Source organism: Pezoporus wallicus, unplaced genomic scaffold (assembly GCF_028554395.1).
Source record: "Pezoporus wallicus isolate ANWC-B61680 ecotype Strahan unplaced genomic scaffold, APGP_CSIRO_Pwel_v1 contig_9238, whole genome shotgun sequence".
Lineage (NCBI taxonomy): Eukaryota > Metazoa > Chordata > Aves > Psittaciformes > Psittacidae > Pezoporus > Pezoporus wallicus.
The window spans coordinates 2,393,643-2,412,503 of record NW_026636792.1 but is presented as its reverse complement, the minus strand read 5'-3'; the positions used below and the strand labels follow the sequence as shown (position 1 = coordinate 2,412,503).

General features: G+C 42.8%; 1 protein-coding gene across 1 annotated transcript in view; it reads left to right on the top strand.

The window, feature by feature from the left end:
* The window catches only part of CSE1L (chromosome segregation 1 like), a 30,058-nt gene extending 17,714 nt beyond the window's left edge, over positions 1-12,344 (top strand). Inside the window, exons 17-25 of the mRNA XM_057401762.1 lie at positions 393-490; positions 1,345-1,495; positions 1,996-2,204; positions 2,931-3,028; positions 3,233-3,318; positions 4,358-4,439; positions 4,858-5,004; positions 5,620-5,851; positions 6,537-12,344. Of these exons, the coding sequence (XP_057257745.1) occupies positions 393-490; positions 1,345-1,495; positions 1,996-2,204; positions 2,931-3,028; positions 3,233-3,318; positions 4,358-4,439; positions 4,858-5,004; positions 5,620-5,851; positions 6,537-6,626 (1,193 nt within the window). The 3' untranslated portion in view covers positions 6,627-12,344. The remainder of the gene's footprint in view (positions 1-392; positions 491-1,344; positions 1,496-1,995; positions 2,205-2,930; positions 3,029-3,232; positions 3,319-4,357; positions 4,440-4,857; positions 5,005-5,619; positions 5,852-6,536) is intronic.
* The last annotated feature ends 6,517 nt before the right edge of the window (positions 12,345-18,861 follow it).

The following is an 18,861-nucleotide window of genomic DNA, read 5'->3' as shown; positions in this document are numbered from 1 at the left end:
GGTGAAACACTAAACATAACAGTGTTGTGGCAAATTGTTTCTCAAATGGTATTCTCTGTAGTCAGTACAGCTACCTGAGCAGCGTCAGTAGGAGATCCAAGTGAGTTATGGCTAATAGTATGCCAAGATTTGATACTTGCCCAAGATAAATGATGGTCTGTGCAAAGTCGGTTAATCTTCTATGCTCTGTCTGTAGAATGGGGATAATGAGGTTTTGCTTTATCCTTTGTCATGGTTACAGATTGATTGTTCTTGCAGCAAGTGCTCTTTTGTATTGTACCTAATTCCTTGGGATTCAGTTTAATAGTAAAAGGGAAAGGATTTAGGCATATGATGGATGGCAGAAGTGTATGTTTGTCTTCCAGAAGGTAATACTGTCGATTTATTTGCAGCCATCATGAGGAGTTTTTCTCTGCTACAAGAAACAATAATTCCATACATCCCTTCTGTCATCACACAGCTTACACAGAAACTGCTGGCTGTCAGTAAGGTAAAGAAACAGGCTGAGCAAAATGTTCACTTTTTAACTTTTAGAGCAGTCTTTCTAAAGACTTATGTATACCTTGTTGTTTGTGTTCTCTTAGAATACTGTTCAGTATTTTCTGGCTAAAATGAGTTAAAGCAGCCTTCCAGTGAAGTACTGTCTTTCTTCTGGGACATACTTTCAAATCATTCTTCCCTTGCTCATCTGAAATTTGGAAACAGCATATGAAATCCTTTTCATATGAAATCTAGCATGAATGTTTGCTTGTGCAGAGGTCACCATTACAATGATCTGTCATTCTCACAGCTCCTTTTTCCTTTGTCCATGAAGCTTCTGAGCTGAATACTAAATTTAGGCACTGAAATGTGGCATTAAATTAAATAAATTGCCCTCCTACTTTTGGTGGGTAAAATTCTTAGTTTAGAGTTTTGTTCAGACTGGACTCATAATCTTCAATGTTGATGTTAGGGAATGCTTTAGAATATCAACTATCGAGAACCCTTCTGTGTACGTATTAAACCTCACTGCAGCATGTAAGAAGTGTTCAACAAAGGTTTGACGAGACACAGGACTGAGAAATAACTTTTCAGGTTTTGTGTTGTGATACTTTATGTGCTTGCCAGTTTATGTTGAGCTTCTGACAAACACTTGGTATCTTTAAAATATTTATAAAACACACCCTTCCTTTATGCTGTAAAGGTTTTTGTTTGCTTTTATGCAGTTAATGTCATTAGCATATTAATAAGTCATAAGTATCCTTATTCGTAATTGCTAACTCAGTTGAAGTGAAAAATGTATTTTGTGAAATAAATGACTTGGCTGCAAGTTTGGGTTGATTTCTTTTTATGACTTGTTTTTAGAATCCAAGCAAACCTCACTTTAACCATTACATGTTTGAGTCAATATGCTTGTCGATAAGGATAACATGCAAAGCAAACCCTGATGCAGTTGGAAGCTTTGAAGAGGCTTTGTTTATGGTTTTCACTGAGATTCTACAGAATGATGTGCAAGGTAAATTAAAATCAGTAAGTGCTTGTGCTCTCTCTCTGCTATAATTGATTGCTATGATTTACCTCAGATTTTCTGTAACACAGGAAATTCAAGTGAGAACACAGCATGTTCACAGCCACTTCTAGGAAGCATCTGGGTTGTTCCATAGGGTGTATCAACTGTATTAACTTCTTAAAGCAGACTACTTTAAAAATACTTAACAATCACTGCTCCCAAACTTTTTGTTATTCTTAATTATATTGCCTTATTTCTAGTAGTTTGTTTTCCATGTTCTGCTGAAACATTAGCAAATAGAGGAAATAGAAATCGTATATATACAATGCTTGCAAATTTGGGGAATGTTTATAATTGGGAAGTGATACATTCCCCCAGGGTTTTATTTGTTGAAATCTGTGTGTTAATATCATAAAACTGTCATTTCGGTCAATAGATCTGTGGTTCCCAGGAATTGACAGTGACCTTATTTGCTGAATTTGTAAATGTCATAATTTCTTTTCCAGAGTTCATTCCATATGTGTTTCAAGTGATGTCCCTACTTCTAGAAATGCATAAAAATGAAATCCCAACATCCTATATGGCATTATTTCCTCATCTACTTCAGCCAGTATTATGGGAAAGGACAGGAAACATTCCTCCTTTGGTCCGACTCCTGCAGGCTTATTTAGAGCGGGGTGCCAATACAATAGCGAGTGCTGCTGCTGACAAAATTGTAAGTTGGACTGATTTAGTCACATGTTGATTTAAGATTTAAAATTATGAGGAACTATTTCCTTTAGTGACTAGCTGGATTTGTGCAGAATTTGTGCTTGTACTTTAAATGAATGGTGCTTGCATGGAAATAAAAAAAACCCACTATGCATGCAGGCTTTTTTGGATGCTTTTTCGTTATGTGGATGAGGTAAATTCTGGACTATGGTGCTTTTGCCAAGTAAGATGTAATATTCCTGCACGTAGTTTTTACAAGCAGGTAGGTTTCCACAGTTTCCCATCTCATTTGCCTCATGTTGGGCTGTGTATCAGGAAAGCTCGCAGAAGTTCTGTTCAGGACAGTCTTGAGTGAGTGAAGAGGAGCCAGAATGTTGGGAGATCTGGGGATTAGTGAATTCAGTGGGAGATTTATTCTGCATACTTCTGTTATTTCTGCTGCATGATCTGCTATAGTCAGACTTGATTAGACCATGCCACTGATGAAGCAGACGTGTGTACTCAAACTGGCTTTGGTGTTCATTTGTTCAAAGTTAATCTTAATGCTGAAAGCAGCATCACTTGGTCCTGGTAGAAACCTGTCTCTCGTGTCCTTAACTGCAGAAACAAAGTCCTGGTTTAGGTTATGAAAGCTTTTGCCTTGGTGTATGTCTTAGATGGCAAAGGCCAACTTTCTGATAGATCACATATGAAGAACTGTTGCATAGTTTTATATTTGCTTTGTTTACAGCCTGGATTGTTAGGTGTGTTCCAGAAGTTGATTGCTTCTAAAGCTAATGACCATCAAGGATTCTATCTCCTAAACAGTATCATAGAGCACATGCCTCCGTAAGTATGAGTTGAAATTACATTGAAAACTAATTTCTGCAGAGTTTAATGTATGGTGTGTTTGTACAATTCATGGTTAGTGTTTAACAGCTGAAAAATGACTCATCAGTAAAACGGATTTGTTCAATTGTATGCATGTTTTCTGTGAAGTGACATTAGTTAAATCCTAGTATGAATTGAATAACTATTCTTTTAAATTTCCAGTGAATCAGTTGACCAGTACAGGAAGCAGATCTTCATTCTACTATTCCAAAGACTTCAAAATTCCAAAACAACAAAATTTATTAAAAGTAAGTTCCTTGCTATATGAAAAGCTTCAGCAGTTTAGAACATGCAGTACTCAAGAAGTATCCTGTTGTGTCCTGTGACTATGTAGATGGAGGGATACTAGTGACTCCTAACATCAGTGACTTGGTTCAGCTTACTTGTATAATCAAGGGTGGCATATAGGGCAGTTGCCACAGCAGGTGACGCTTATTTTATGAAAACTGAAGGAAAGGAACTAAAATATGGGAAAAGACTTCTGGTTTCCTCTTACTTTCTTACTCTGTGGTATCATCAATTTTCTGATAGTTCCCATTTTAATCTTCCACTAATACCAGCAGATTCTCACATAACACAGTCGTATAGTCGTATTGACCAGACTTCTTTTGTCATGTATAGTTGTGTGCTATTACTGTTAAGTACTTTATCCATTCGTGTCATCCTACCTTAATATTGCTTAAGTTATGATAAGGTTTTATATTAAGCTAGCAAAGCTGGGATGAGTGATTGAAATACATATACTGGTTATTCCAGCTCTAACAAGAAAACTATTGTCATACTGATTAATGTAATGATACTATCACTACACAAATTACACAATGTCTATTACTTAATGCCACCTGATAGCAGTGAGAATGATAGGATTGCTTTTAATGGTCTTCCACAAACAGAATTTAAGTGGTGCTATTAATGCATTGCATCTGCGCTCTGGTACAAAAGCCAAGCGAAGCGATTCACAACTGATCTGAAAAATTGCATTGCATTATGTTTCTGGCTGAAAGTGTTGAGTTCTTTTGGTCAAAATTGTAAATGGCTTTCCTAATGCTTTATAATGGCTCTAAGGGGAAAAAAGACTGAATCTTGACTTAGTTGTCTTGCAGTATGTGAAGAGATCAATAATTTTTAAACAGGTTTCAAGGTAGCAAGTTAATGTACTTCAGTGAAACCAAACATTTCTAAAGACTGCCCTTTCTGTCCTCTTGAAAAACTTGAGTGTATTTTGCTGCTTACTCTAAAGCTGGTTCTTTGCTTTTGAGTTTTAATTTGACTTTTCTCTTGTTACAGGTTTCCTAGTCTTCATTAACTTATACTGCATAAAATACGGGGCATTGGCTCTGCAGGAGATATTTGATGGCATACAGCCAAAGTTAGTATGAGTATCTTTTTAATTCAAGTCTGCTGTGTAATTTTTATCTGTTACAGTAGGGAAGAGTTCTCAGATAAAATTGCAAACTGTATGTCGCTAATTTGACTGACAAAATGCTGCTTCTAGTGTGGTTGTCTTGCAATGTTTCTTTCTGATTTGGTGCCCATAGATCCTCGTTAATAGTTCAAGATATTAATCTCCTAAGCAAGTTACAAACAGCAGAGTCATGGCTCTATTCCTTTCCCTTTGTGGAAAGTTTCTATGCTCAAATTTCTACTAGGCATCCACTGCCACAGGGCAGCATCTTAAATGACCTGGTTTTCCCTTTTCCCTAGGGATTCATCTTGTTTCTGGTTTTCTTTTTCACCATATGACTGATAAGGCTTCGTAATACTTTTTCTTTTTGATGTCACAATAGGATGTTTGGAATGGTTTTGGATAAAATTATAATTCCTGAAATCCAGAAAGTTTCTGGGCAAGTTGAAAAGAAAATCTGTGCTGTTGGCATTACAAAAATACTAACAGAATGTCCTGCTATGATGGACACCGAGTACACCAAGCTGTGGTATGTAGAGCACTTCTTCGCGTTCTGTTAGTTGAGGCTGTTTGAGGTTTTGAAAATGTAAGCTAGCATCAAAATAAGTTCTTCAAATAAACTCCACTGTGATGTATTCACCCCTGCTGTTGTTCTGAGGCTGAGTTTCAGGCTTTTCATACTGCTTCCTGTTCTACTGGTCAAGAGACCTGACAGAGGCACAGCAAGATCTTAGCTTGAAAGCAGAATTTTCTGGAAAGCTCTCTGGAAATACTGTGTGGCTGTCTGGGATGTCAGGCAGCCAGAATTTAGTGACAGTAATTGCATCCCTGAAATGGAACTTTATTTTTTAATGTACTAAGAGAAAAGATATCATCTGGAAAGTAATTTTTTAGGTATCCTTCGTGACAGTTGAACCTGATAAATAAATACGTTGTTGATGCTTTCAGTAGGGGCCTACATGACACCTGTAAAATACACAGATTCACAATGCTTCTAGCTTAGCTTACAGTTGCTTTAGCTAAGCAAGTACCTGCAAGGGCTATATTGTACTGGGTTCCAAGTAATTTGAACATTCTTGTAAAATACCTGCTGTCCTAATGTATTTTAAGCACTCTAATTTTATCCTACCCTCTTCCCATGAAGGACTCCTTTGCTGCAGGCCCTCATTGGCCTCTTTGAACTGCCTGAGGATGACACTATTCCTGATGAAGAACACTTCATTGACATTGAAGATACTCCAGGATATCAGACTGCATTCTCTCAGCTAGCCTTTGCTGGAAAAAAAGAACACGATCCTGTAGGTCAAATGGTGAACAATCCTAGAATCCATCTGGCACAGTCTCTCCACAAACTGTCTACGGCGTGCCCAGGCAGGGTAGGTAACTTCTATACATGCATGCTAATGCTGAATTTTACAGAGAAAAAATGTCTTTTTGATAATGGGTTTCTCTTGCTGATGCCTGATAATCACCAAAATGAAGTACATCATAACCAGAATGCAAGGTGTTGCTCTCTCTTACTCTGTACAGGAATGTAGCTTTTGTAAGGTTTTTTCCCTAGTAACCTTAGGCAGTATTTTCACTTTACCTAATTTAGCAATAAGGTTAAATATGCCATTCCTTAAATGAAAATTGGTCTGCTTTTACATAACTAAGACTTCTCTCCAGTTCAACTGTATGTACTTGGGACATTCTGGGCAGCTCATATTCAGTTAAACCATTTCAGTTTGCAGTTAACTGTTTTAACCGGAGGCATCTTTGTTTTGTTCAAGATTTTGGTAAGTAAAGATTGCCAGAGACATCTGATGTTTGCTTGATCCAAATACCTGCTTTAATAACTGAAGGTGTTCTTTACTCTTCGTTTGGATTTGATTCAGCTAAGTAGTACATAAAACTGTCAGCATCAGGAATTGTAATTCCAGCAACCGCTTTCACAGTGAAAAACTGCTGCTCTCAGAATGTCGCTTGACTTCATACCGTATGTTGACACAGATTAACAGGCTGTAGCAGTAGTTTAATGTATACACACATTGACACTTCTGCTCTGTCGTATGTTTTAAGGTTCCATCAATGCTGAGTACTAGTCTGAATGCAGAAGCGTTGCAGTATCTCCAGGGATACCTCCAAGCTGCAAGTGTGACGCTGCTCTGAGTTGCACATATATTCCACAAGCAAGATCAAAAGCGGTTTTGTTATACAGAAGGTTGATACTGACTTTTTTTTATAGCAGAGCTCAGACATAATGAAAAATGCTACTTGAAAATGTATTGCAGAATCCATCTTGTACAAGACAAATGTGGCTTTAAGCTGAAATGGAAAGAATGTGGTGGTTTGTGTACTCATAGATGAAAGGTGGCTAACTTTCATTCCCAGTTTAATTTTGAAGGGAATAGTCATAGTGGTTTGTTATGGGATTTGTTTGCAATCTGCAGTGTTTGGATAACATTTTGCAGTGTATGGAGAGCACTGGCTGTAGAAACTCACTTTGGTCACTAAAATTCCTTTTCATTTTGATGTTGTCCTTTGTATTTCTTTTGTCTTTCCTTAAACTTTATCTAAATTGTGAATAAATAAGAAGTACTTGTTTAAAATGCCTGTCACTGTGCGCTTACTGTTTCAGAAGAATGTAGTTGGTTTAAAAAGAGAAGCTGATGTTTTAAACTTAGGATAGAATATAAGACAGTGGGACTGTGAGGATTTTCCTTAATCCATTAAGTAATAGTTTAAGTACATTGTAGGATCATATGGAGCAAATCTTAAACTTTGGCAGAAGATCCAAAGTTATTATCACTCTTGATGTTCACCAACAGGTGCACCCCTTCTCTTTTGAACAAGATAAGTCAGTGGAGTGCAGTAAAAGCAAATACACCCTCTTAGAGTGGATATCAGTCTCCAGGTGGATTTTTGGTGATGTATTAAAGCAGTGATCTTAGAGTTAAACTTAACTTAGAAGTTCTCCCTGCCTCCTCATAAATATATGGATTAGCTTTGGTAGCCTTGAATTCTAATGCAACAGTTTACCTTGCAGTTACAGCTATTTAAGTGACTAAATGCCTGAGCCTCACTGTGTTCTCATGTGGCTGGGGCAGCAAGCTACTAGACCACACAGGCTTTTAGAGCACTGGTACTGCAGGGGTATAAATAGATGTAATTATAGACTGAAAAATTCCTGAATAAGAGTGAAGTCTCAGAGTTAGTGTCATATTAAGCCATGTCCTATGTGACAGATTTTAGTTACTTGTCCACAGAAATGCTGCAGATGACTTGAATCAGGACTGGTTTTCTGTAGTTAAAATGCCTGTTGAAGCCAGGCCTTCTATCAAGAATGTCACTGAAATTACTGAGGGTGAAAACAGAGGGCAGAATCGAGTGTTCATTCTTAGTATCTGTGGCTGCCATGTGAGAGCACACGCTGGCCATTTCTCCTTATATATCACAAATTAGTTGCTTGTTAGACAATGGATTTAAATTACTAAGTGCCTAATTATGGATTGAATGAGTCAGTGTCAACAGGTTTTCTTTAATCTGGTCTGTCATGCAGTGTAAGACCCTCTTTGTTCCTAGGTGTGAAATGAAAGCAGTTCTCAGGAGTGAAATAATACAGTGGTGATCAGAAAAGCATCTGCCTTAATGCTGATGAGAGAGACTGTGATGTGTGTTACAAGTTTGCCGAAGCGCCTTGTGGAATAAATTTCAATAGACAGGCTGAAACCACATGAGAGATGTGTGACATTTGCAAGGAACTGAATGCCTACCTCCAATGTCAATGTTAATTGAGCTGTGGTCATTTAAAACCTGCAAGCTGAAAGGATACTCAGGAATCTGCTCTGCAGCTCTGTCTTCTTCCTTGGATAACAGGGAGAACGATTCTGCAGAGAACTTGCAGACCTCGTTTTCCTCTCAGCCTCAAAGAACCAGAATTAAATTGGTACTGGTGGTCGTGTAGCAGTGCTGTGACATGCTACCCTTGCATCTCTTCAAGCAGGCAGCCTATTATGCATGTGTGCTAGACAACCTTGTGCTGAAATGGGTTCTTGAGCATGATGCAATATCAAGGGGTTTGTATTAGACCATTTTAGTTCTGCAGTTCTAAGATTCCTTTAGGGGTCAGGTTGCTGAGATATGCAAGTTAACAGATGTTTCTTATCTTACCAGTACCAACATAGCTGGAACTGGACAGGATTTACAGCAACAAGCCAGAACCTTTTTGAAAGGCAGCCAGAGAAAAATTGGCTCTTCTGAATGGAAACATATTGGTGAATCTCGGTGTTCACGATCTTGCACTTCTGCAACGTGTGACTTTTTGTTGTTGGACAGACATTCCGTGTGAGTAAGTGCCTAAGTGACTTCAGATCAACAGATACCAGTGGCATACTTGCCCTTTAGTCCACTCAAAGTAACTTGGACTTTGTGGATGTGGCTGTGGCACTATTAGTGACATGTTGTTTAGTCCTGACGTGTTCTGCACATTTCATAAGGCGTGCAAGTGTTTCTGCAGAGCACTGACGCTTGCGGGGAAATGAACTTTTCAAGTGTAGTGCAGACAAGCAGGTGTATCCCTGCTTCATGGTACAGGTAAATGGTACTGGCAGTGCCCTCACCTTTGTTTAGGTGGAGACCTTACTGCTGCTTCTGATACCTCCCATTCTCAAGATTCAGAAGGCAACACAGTTCCAACTACATTGATCTGTTAATTTTAGTGGGAACTGATGCAAGTAATGTCTTAACAGTGTTCTTGCAGATTGTTGAACTTCTCTAGGCCACCCTTCAGTGTATTCCTTGTTAAACAGTTGGGCAAATGCCAGTTGCTTCAGAAAGCTTAAGCTAGGAACAACCTGGTGTCAGTGGATCTTCTGAGGACTTGGGAGCATCTAATGCAATGTTAGCCTGAGATCTTCTGAAACTCTTCTGAAAATAAGTAGCCAATTCTCCCTTGCAACTTTAATAGGTTATTCAAATGCAGGGGGAATAAGATTACTCACTCCTTTCTGAGTATGAAATGGGCAAAGGGACACGTGTTGTGAGATCTTCTGACACCACAGAACTCTTATCTATAATCTGCTCTCCTTTTCTGGGGCCTACTGACTGCCTTGTGGTTGTCAGCTTCTAAATAATGTCCTCAGGCTTTTTGTAGCAGAAGAAATACCTTATTGCTGGTTTAAGGTGAGGGGACGATGGTCACCACCACCCTCAAGACCAATCATATTCTTGTTTTCTTGGGTTGTAATTGGGCCATTGTATGACAGCGGTGGCAGCACATACTGAAGTAGAGTTCTATTTTCCTGTTTCTTCATACAAGTATGTGCTAAGATGGGGGTCATCCTCTCAGTGAGTCAGACATCTCATTCTGAAAATTCTCTGAGGAGGCCAAAGCACCCTCTCTCAGCTGACTTCTGCTTTCAGACACCTTGATCTTCTTTAGGCTCTTCTATTGGGCTGTGCATCTTTGATTGTGGTGTGTATTTCTGTACTCATTCCATCACCTTTCCAACAGGAGCAGCCTTTCTGAGAGCTGTAATACTGTCAAGAAGTGGGGGTAGGCCAGATTGAAGCTGTCAGAGCATGTCTCTGCTGTAACCAGCACGAGTTAGCCGTAAGGCATGATGTGAGATTCTGGCTGGTCACAGCAATCTTTGTTTACAGTTCATTCAGTTACACCTTTCTCTGACGTTCACCCATCCTTGTACAGCAAAGGGGTGTCATTCCCTTTGTCAGTCCCAACCCTGCACGCTTCAAACTGTCACAAATGCTGGTGAATCACTTGGAAAACATTTTGACAAAACTCTGGAAGAAGGTTGGAGCGTGGGATCCGTGCACCTGCATGAGCTTGGATAACAAAACCAGCTTGGCTGTAGCAGTATGGGGATGTCAGCATCCAGCTGTATTTGGGGGAGTAAATTGTTTCACCTGACAAACAGAGCTGACTCTGCCAGACTGTGTGCAGTGCTGCATGGAAAGCTAGTTTGGATATAGCTACACCCCGTGCTCCACGATGCCCGCTACTTCTCTTGTGCCAAAGCTCCCCAGTGTCAAACCTTAACATTTGTCTTAGAACAGCTTAATCCTTTCTTCGTAGGACCAGCAGGAGTGCTCAATACCTGTTACCTGTATTGCTGATTCCATCAATAAATTAAAGCTGAGGAGAATCATAACGCGCTTTTAGCCCTCAGCAGAAGTATCACCGAAGCATCTCCTGTTTCAGGTGTTTGCTTGTAGAATTGTGCAGTTGTGAACTGCCAGAGACATGCTCCAGGCATGAGCTCTCTCTGGAAATTCAAATCCACCTATAAACTCACCAGCCCTCACAGTAGGATAAATGCTCTGTTTTCCCTTTGCTTTCTGCCCTTACTTATTTAAATGAAATCATTATTGCCTTTAATATAAGTTAGAGGAAATCTGAGGTGTTCCTGGGGAATGTGGGCTGTAACAGCAGGTACCACCTGGTACATGAAAGGCTCAGTTCTTCCATTGACAGCTAGTTGCAAAGTGACTACAGGCTTAAAACTTGTCAATAATCTAACTCACATGAAGTCAAAGCTTATGCTGGACTTCCTGTATTGTATTCAAGATGAGCATAAAAGAAAATGCTTTAATAAAGTAATAAATCTTAATTGAAGGTAAAAAATATTTTGTTACAAGTGAGTAATGTGTCAGAAAAGCAAAATGGGGTTTAGCACAGCTAGTTCCTATATTTAGCTTCTTAGTAAAAAGTTGCTATTTTCAAAAGCTGTGAAGAGAAATTCACATTGGTTTTGTGCCTCATATAGGGGTATTTTGAAATGAGTATTTCACAAAGAAAATGTATCAATAACAAAGAGCAGATTGCTACATGAACAGCTGAAAACAGTGTAATTGCAGACTGCTGCGTAAAAGACAATGAAAGTCCCAAATATTTTACTAATTGTTAGCTAGAAATAAGTCTCTGTCCTTGTTTAAGCTGCTGCATAAAGAGTGAAGAATCTTTTGTGACATTTTTGAATACCTAATAATCATACATGTAATAGAGGAGCAAATATCCTTCAAATGAAAGGACAAATGTGGGTATTTGAGGTTCTATGCCAGGTGTTCCTTGGACTTCTGAATTCCGTATGTGTTTGTTTAAATTATGTTCAACTTTGTAATCTGGCTGCAGATGCGTTTTTATCCCAATCCTGTGGATTTTACACTACCCCAGAAGTTCCAGAGAACATAAATCTTGAAGTTTTAATGTAACTCAATCTGGGAACAGAAAGTGAGCTTTGTACTTCCCTGTCTCCATTGAACTTTCAGCACAAAACCTGCACCCATGTTTCTGTTACAGACAGCGTGAAGCTGTTATAGGAACCGTTACACAACAGTTGAAGTTGCATTTCCTTCTGAAATATAACTGTTGCTGGCTTGGAATACTCAAAGCATCAAACAGCACATACTGTTATGCAACAGACCACACGAACATTTGAATAGGTGTTTAAATGTGATATGGGTTATATATCTATATACTTATATACTGGAGAATGTCTTCTAAATGCTCTATTGTCAATTGATTTTAAGTGTATGATGTATTTTCTTTATGGTATCTTTGGAATCCATATCGGTGTTAAGTACAGAAGTGGATATGGAGCTTTAGGTGTATTGGGTTTTATTTCTGATTGGGTTTGCTGAAACACTGTCTGTGATTCTCTGCACCAACTGGAGGCTTTTGTGTTTTCTGTAGCATTAAGTTCCATGTGTTGGGTCAGTAAAATGTAGGCTGAAGGCCACTTTGTTTTGCTGAACAATGCCAGAAATTACCGACGTGCAGTTTAATGATACCATAGGGTTTAAATGCACCCTTGTGACTTCAAATGTATTTTTACCTATTAAGAAAGATAAAGTATTTCTAAACCAAAACGTTCTCATAGTATCTTTTCCTGACAGAAGGGACTGAGTTATTCCAGCGCCCCAGGGGCCTGGTGAATGCTGCACTGTGATTTTGGTCTGCTGCTTTGCAGTAAAGCAGTTGTATTGCTTTAAGAAACCACACTGGAAAAGCGTCGTCTTTAATACACTTAATGCTTTTTAACGTTAAAGCAATTAATGATGCCATTTATTTAAAGCTCGTAGGGCATTCCCATTGTTCCAGTGACCCAGGAAGGGAAACTTCCCGCTGTGTCAGAGGTGAACAGCACAGCTGCACACTACTGTTAATGTAGTCTCCAGTTTTCTCTCCAGCTGTGGTGTCTGAGGCAATGTAACAGCATTTGAAGGCTCGTTTTGTGCAAGTCTACAATTATTAGGAATTACATGCTGGAACTTCTGCTTTCTTAATGTAAAATACACATTTATATCTTGGCTTTGACTCAACTGATGTACATGGATTCACTCCAGGGACTTGATTTCGAGTCCAGCAGGAACAATCCCATGGTTGCGGTGGTGGCACTTGTTGGGGGACTTTGGGAAACAGGGGATAGATGGGGGGGGCAACCTAAAGCCGTGCGCAGGGTCCAAGCAACCAGCGTTACCTTTCACGTACACTCCTTAGATTCAGAAGCAGAGCTTGAAGTTGAGCGCTCGTTTAAACCCCCCCTCCCTGCCGCCGGTCGCCATTAACACATCTGGAAACGGCTTCCCCCGGCGCTGAACCCGAGCGCTCCTGTGCTGCCCTCCGCCTTCCCCTCTCCTCATCCCGCTGCCCGGGGACCGGCCCCGTCCTGCGCTCCCTCCGCTTCAGACCCTTCCCACGAGCGCGGCGCTGCCACCAGAACGCGCCTCTGCTTTCTCGGAGCACAGCCGAGGCGCACGGAGCAGCTCCGCGGCCCCACCGCCCTCCGCTTGCCCCGAACCGGGCTCCGCTCCCTCGGGGCCTCGCCCCCGCCGCCCTGCACTGAAGGGCCCGCGGAGGAACCGCGGGTGCCGGCCCCGTGCAGCGGCCGGGCCCCTGCTGCCCTGCGCCTCCATCTTGGCAGGCAGGCGGGCGCCGCGCGGGGCACGCCGGGAGCTGTAGTCCCCCCGCCGCGGTGCCGTCACTTCCTCCCCGGCCGGAGCTGGCCCCGCTCATTCTCTTTAGTGTTTGCCCTGTGCCCGCCGCCTCCCTCCGCTGCCGCGGTCGCCCCCGGCCCCCCCCCCCCCCCCCCCCCCCCCCCGGGACCCGGCCCATGGACTGAGCCGCCCGCTGGCCCGCACCGCCCGCCGGCCCGGGCGCCGAGGCGGCGGGGCGGGGGGTGGCGGCGGTGGGGCCTAGCGGGGGCCGAGCCGAGCCGAGCCGGCGGGGCTGTGGGGAGGGGGCAGCCCCGCGGAGAGAGGGAGACCTGCCCCCCCCGCCCCGCTCCGCCCCTCCCGCCGCCGCTCCGGCCCCGCCCGGGGCTTTGCCCATCTCCTGGGGGAGGAGGGGGGGGGGTGGCGGGGCAGCCCCCGGCCCTGTCCCCTTCGGCCGGCGGGGCCCGGCGCGGGGGGAGCGGGGCAGGTCGCGGCGGGGGAGCCGCGGGGCCGGCCCCGCTGAGCCTCGATGGGGCCGCTAGTGGGGGCAGCGCGGGTCCCCGCCCGCCATCCGAGTCCGAGCGGCCGCGGCGGCCCCGGCCCCTGGGGCGAGTGGAGGGGGCCGCAGGTGGCGGGGCCGGCCCCGGCGAGGGGGGTGACGACGGCGGTGTGGGCCCCTCGGGCGCTGTGGGACGGGGCAGGGGATGTAGCCGGTGCCCCGGGCAGGTGGTGCCGGCAGTCCTGCTCTGCCCGGTGTGCCCGTTTCAGCTCGGAGGGTGACAGTGGCGGCTCCGGCCCCGCAGGAGCAGGGGTTGGTGCCCGCAGAGCTGGGTCAGGCTCTCTGAACCCCGCGAGAAGGTGGCTGCAGCCGTCCTGCTTCTCCAGGCTGCCCGGCGCGGGTGACAAGTGCCAGGCTGCGGAGTCTCGAGGCACATGATTTTGGTAGCAAAACTCCCGCGGCTGAGCTGTCTGACTGTTCCGATGAGAGGTGTAGGTACGGTGACAACAGCAGGAGACACCCCCACCCTGCACAGCTTACAGTGCAAACACTGAGACAGCTGGCATTAGCAGCCTTAGCTTGCTTTCTGAACACTGGCATCATCCCACTTTCTCCTTGTTGCCCACTGGGCTCGGCAGCCATTGCTGCACAGGGCTCACTTGGCACGGTTTTTTGAGCACAACACGAGTTTTTCAGGAGATGGAGCAGCAACAAGTTCCTTTTAAATCTTTCCACTGCTTCTGCCTGTCCTAGAGGGGGTATACAGGGATTGGTGTGGTTGGGTTATCCGTGTAGGTGATACTACAGCCGGTCATGTTGACAGCCAGTTCTCTGGTGTATTCATCGGTTTAAGGCAACCCTGGGAGGAGCATCATCTGGAATGTAAATGAAGGCTAGGTGTATGTATAGCAGCGCAATAAAATATCTGAATGAAGTCCTTTGTCTGCTTTCGGAACAGTAGATTTATAAAGTCTTCCAGCCAGACCATGCAAGTGTGCTCTGTTGTTCCCGTGCTCCAACGGCCCTAAATGTATTTTTCTTTAATACCACTGACCATCAAACTTGAGCTTTAATGCTGCAGCTGTAGCTGTGAGGTAGTGAAGTGATCTCTGGTTTATCTGCCCATCATCTCATGTAGGTGACAAATCTATGGTCACGCTTAAAGAGGTGAAAATTTAAAGGGCCAGCGGGTTGAATGTTTTACTGTATTTTTGATTTTCTGGTGTTGCCTCAGAATCTCACCTCAAAACTGGCTTTAAAGGATCCATGCCAGATATGCTTCTTTTATTATTATTGTAAGCAGCCACTTTTCCTTTGTTTGACATTTTCCATGCCATTTATCACTAATTATCCTTTCAGTATCAGTATTAGGTGCTTTGTGGCAAAATTAAAGTGCTCATAGGTTGAAATACATTTGAGGTGATTTAACTGCACAGGCAGAGCAAAACTAAAATCTGCCTCTCGCGCCTTGCTGAAGAACAGTAACTTTGTTGGAGGATATAGGAACTTTCAAAACGGATGGAATTGCTTTGGCTAGAGCCCTTGCCAAGGGGTCGATGATTTTATTGGGATTCTTGAAGATGCAACTGCAACAATAGAGTTGATCCATGCACTCATTGCCCTGGTAGCTGTGAGCAGTAGCTGTGGCTTTGTGACCTGTTCTGCAGCAGGAATAAACCTTAACTCATGAAGTATGTTGTCACAGTAGTAACTAATTCAGCTCGAAGTAAACACTGAAGCCTTTATCTTTATTCATGATTGACTTATCACTTTCTGGTTTCATAGTTTGCATCATGTTTGGAGCTGTTTTGTGTGTGTATCTGTTAGTTCCCTCTTTCCCTTCAGATTTTACTTTCAAATGTTAGCTTTTCATTACCTGTTTGTATTAATAATGTCTTAGCTCCCCAATTCATTTGCTTAATATTTAGTGTTTCCACCCTTCGAAATTAATCTTACCAGTACTTGAAAAGATCATCTGTACCTACAGTGGCTGTTGCCTTTGAGGTGTACCTTGTCTTGCCCAAATATTGTACAAAAAGATTTCTCTAGGAAGAAAGCATTATTCAGCTGGTGCTTTATGTGTAAATAGCCTCAAGTCTGTAAGATCTGTAGTCTTTTTCTCTGGGTTGGTAGTGACTATTTATTCAGTCTTTCCAAATGTAAATAGTTTGATGATGTTCTTAAACACTGTTGTAGCAGTCAAACACTTTACAATTTAACGCTATATATCACAAAGCTACCACTGATGGGGGGTTTGGAAGGTATATTAGGAAAGAAACCATCTCCACAAGCTGCCTAGGATTTGTGGAAATCTGTTCTTCATGCTCCAAAATGGTCAGAGTGGGACAAAAGAGACTCAGCCACCACATTTGAATTATTTAAAACCCCTTTTAAAAAGGGAGGGGAGAGGGAATCTCTACCCAATCCTTTATGTGGGTGATGAATGCTCTGTAGTATTCCCCAGCCTGCAGACAACAGGTGAAACTGTTGCTGCTGAATAGAGGGTCTGTCTTTGCCATGGCTGTAAATTCTGATTTGAGCTGGGGGGGGGCTGGCCTCTGACGGACCAGCTCAGCAGATTGTTCCTGCGTGGCAGACAAGCGCTGTCGTGATGCTCAGATGAGGGTTGCTTGATCCTGAGTGGCAATACAGCTACAGCAGTGTAAAAATACAGGTGACAAAGGGATTAATGAGTAAATGTTGTGCATTCCAGTGTTTGTTTAGGTATATCAGTTCTGCCTGGCTCCCACCTCAGATCTCTAAATCCTTTTGCCCTGGTTGGGGTTTGTGCTCTAGTTGCTCATCTGTGACATAGGAATAAATGAACTTCCCTTCTTTGGGAACAGAGTTTGTTGATGCGGAGCAATTAATCTTCCTGGTTCTGTGAGTGAAGGGTCAGTAACTGTTCAGATGCACTGCGTTGTGAGGAATCTACTTTTCAGAAAGAAATCAATGCTTAATTTAAAACCTCATTTCCTATAGCTAAAACTTTCTCTTGGTTATTATGGCATGATTTTTAGTTGGTGGTGTCATGAAGTCCTTGTAATTTGAACCTTGATGGGTTTATCAGGTATCTGTTCTGTTTCCCATTCTGTTCTGTTCTCGTTCTGTAAAAAGCCCTCCCTCCTTGGTGCAGTTGAGTCATGAATGAATGCAGAGGAGGTTTTAAATGGGGTATGTCCATGTTTGTAACAAGTAGCATAATGAGAAGGTCATAACTTCCATCCTTCCGAGCCTGTGTCTCCTGAGGAATATTAGGAGTTATTATAACCTTTCCATATTCTGGTCCTGACAATGAATAAAACCTATAGAACAGAATCATCAGGGTTGGGAGGGACCTCTGGAGATCATCCAGTTCAAAACCCCTTCCAAGGCAGGGCTACCTAGAGCAGGTTACACAGGAACATGTCCAGGTGGCTTTGGAATGTCTCCAGGATATATTTCTTTGAGGATTTAGTCTCTTTTGTATTTTCAAGTGGTTTATCAGGGTTCAGAGCAATTCTGTGGTAGGACCCACGTGAGAGCCCCTTTTTACCAAACCTTTGGCATAACAACAAGGCCATTGTCTTCCTCTGGTCAAAGACAGAAACGTGCTGTTACAGTCAGGTGCACAAAAGTGTGTTCAGAGCCATGGGAATCTGGGATAGGAGGGACTGGAGGGAATGAAGCAGCCCATCCCTCTGCGGGGTCAGGTATGCCAGCCTCCTTCTAAGTAGATATTTATCAATTACTTAAAGTTTGCCAACAATGAAGTCACCTCTGTCGCCCAAAGCAATATGGTTTACTGCAACCATTACTATCGGAAAGCATTTTCTTGATGCACTTTTAAGCCTCTTGCCTCTAATTCTGCCACTTTAAGCATGAAGAACAGATTATTCCTTTCCACTCCAGAAACCTTTTACGTGCTTGAAGACTGTTGGTTGTCAGGCCCCAGCTGCCTTCTCTTCAGCACACACAAGGCCAAATCCTTTCTTTTTTCTTAAAGGTTATGTTTTTCTAAAGCTGAGTGTCTTGTGCTTTTCCTACTTTGTTTTTGCTAACTGGGTCCACATCTATCTTGGTGCGTGGTACTTGTGTGGATGCAGTGCTCCTGCTGAGGGCTCGGTAACGCTGAGTGCAGAGGACTTCTGCAGGTATCTCTCAGGTTGTTTTCCATTTCTGCATCTCAGTGTGCTGATGACTTTTCCTAAAAGAGCTTGTGTTAGGTAATGGTGTTATGTTGGTTGCAGCTCTTCTCCCACCCCACTGGTGTCAGTTGGTGCTTTTTCTGTGCTGTGTTTGATCTGCAGACAGCACCTGCCCAGAACCTTGTACTTGTTCCTGCTGTGGTCAAGTGACTCATTCTTGAGCCTGTTTTAACCTCCAGAGATGGCTGGAGAACATGCAATTGTCTGTACAACTTGGGTTTTGATTCTGCCTGGGGAACATTATCTATTGCCTTACTTTCCTGGTGTTTAATTAAGCCTCCAGAAAGACTTGGAGGAGAAAAGTTGAACTGATAGGACTGTAATCCTCACGTCTTCCTTCTTCACTCTCCTGTTAAACAATTAGGCACCATGTTTGCCTTTTCCAGGCTGTGTCCTCATCTGTTCTTCAGGACTCTTCCAAGATAACTGCTTATAGCTCTAAGGTTCCCTGTAGGATTTTGAAATGTCTGAAGTAAATTCAAGAACTTGGTTGTCTGTGTTCTAACCTTAATCAAGACTAAATCTTGCCCATGATACTGGTAGTAATGTTGCTAGCATCTTTGCGCAGTTGGCTTTAGTCATGGGAAAGAAGGATTAAACACTTTGTGCTATATTTGTAAGCAGAATAAAATACATTTTGATTTCCATTTAGAGCAGTCCATGCAGTGACAGGTTTCATACTCAGTACTGAAACAGCTTTATTCTAAAACAGTTTTAACTAGGTTGATTTCTTTTTATATGCCTGTTTATGAGTGAAATCATTAGA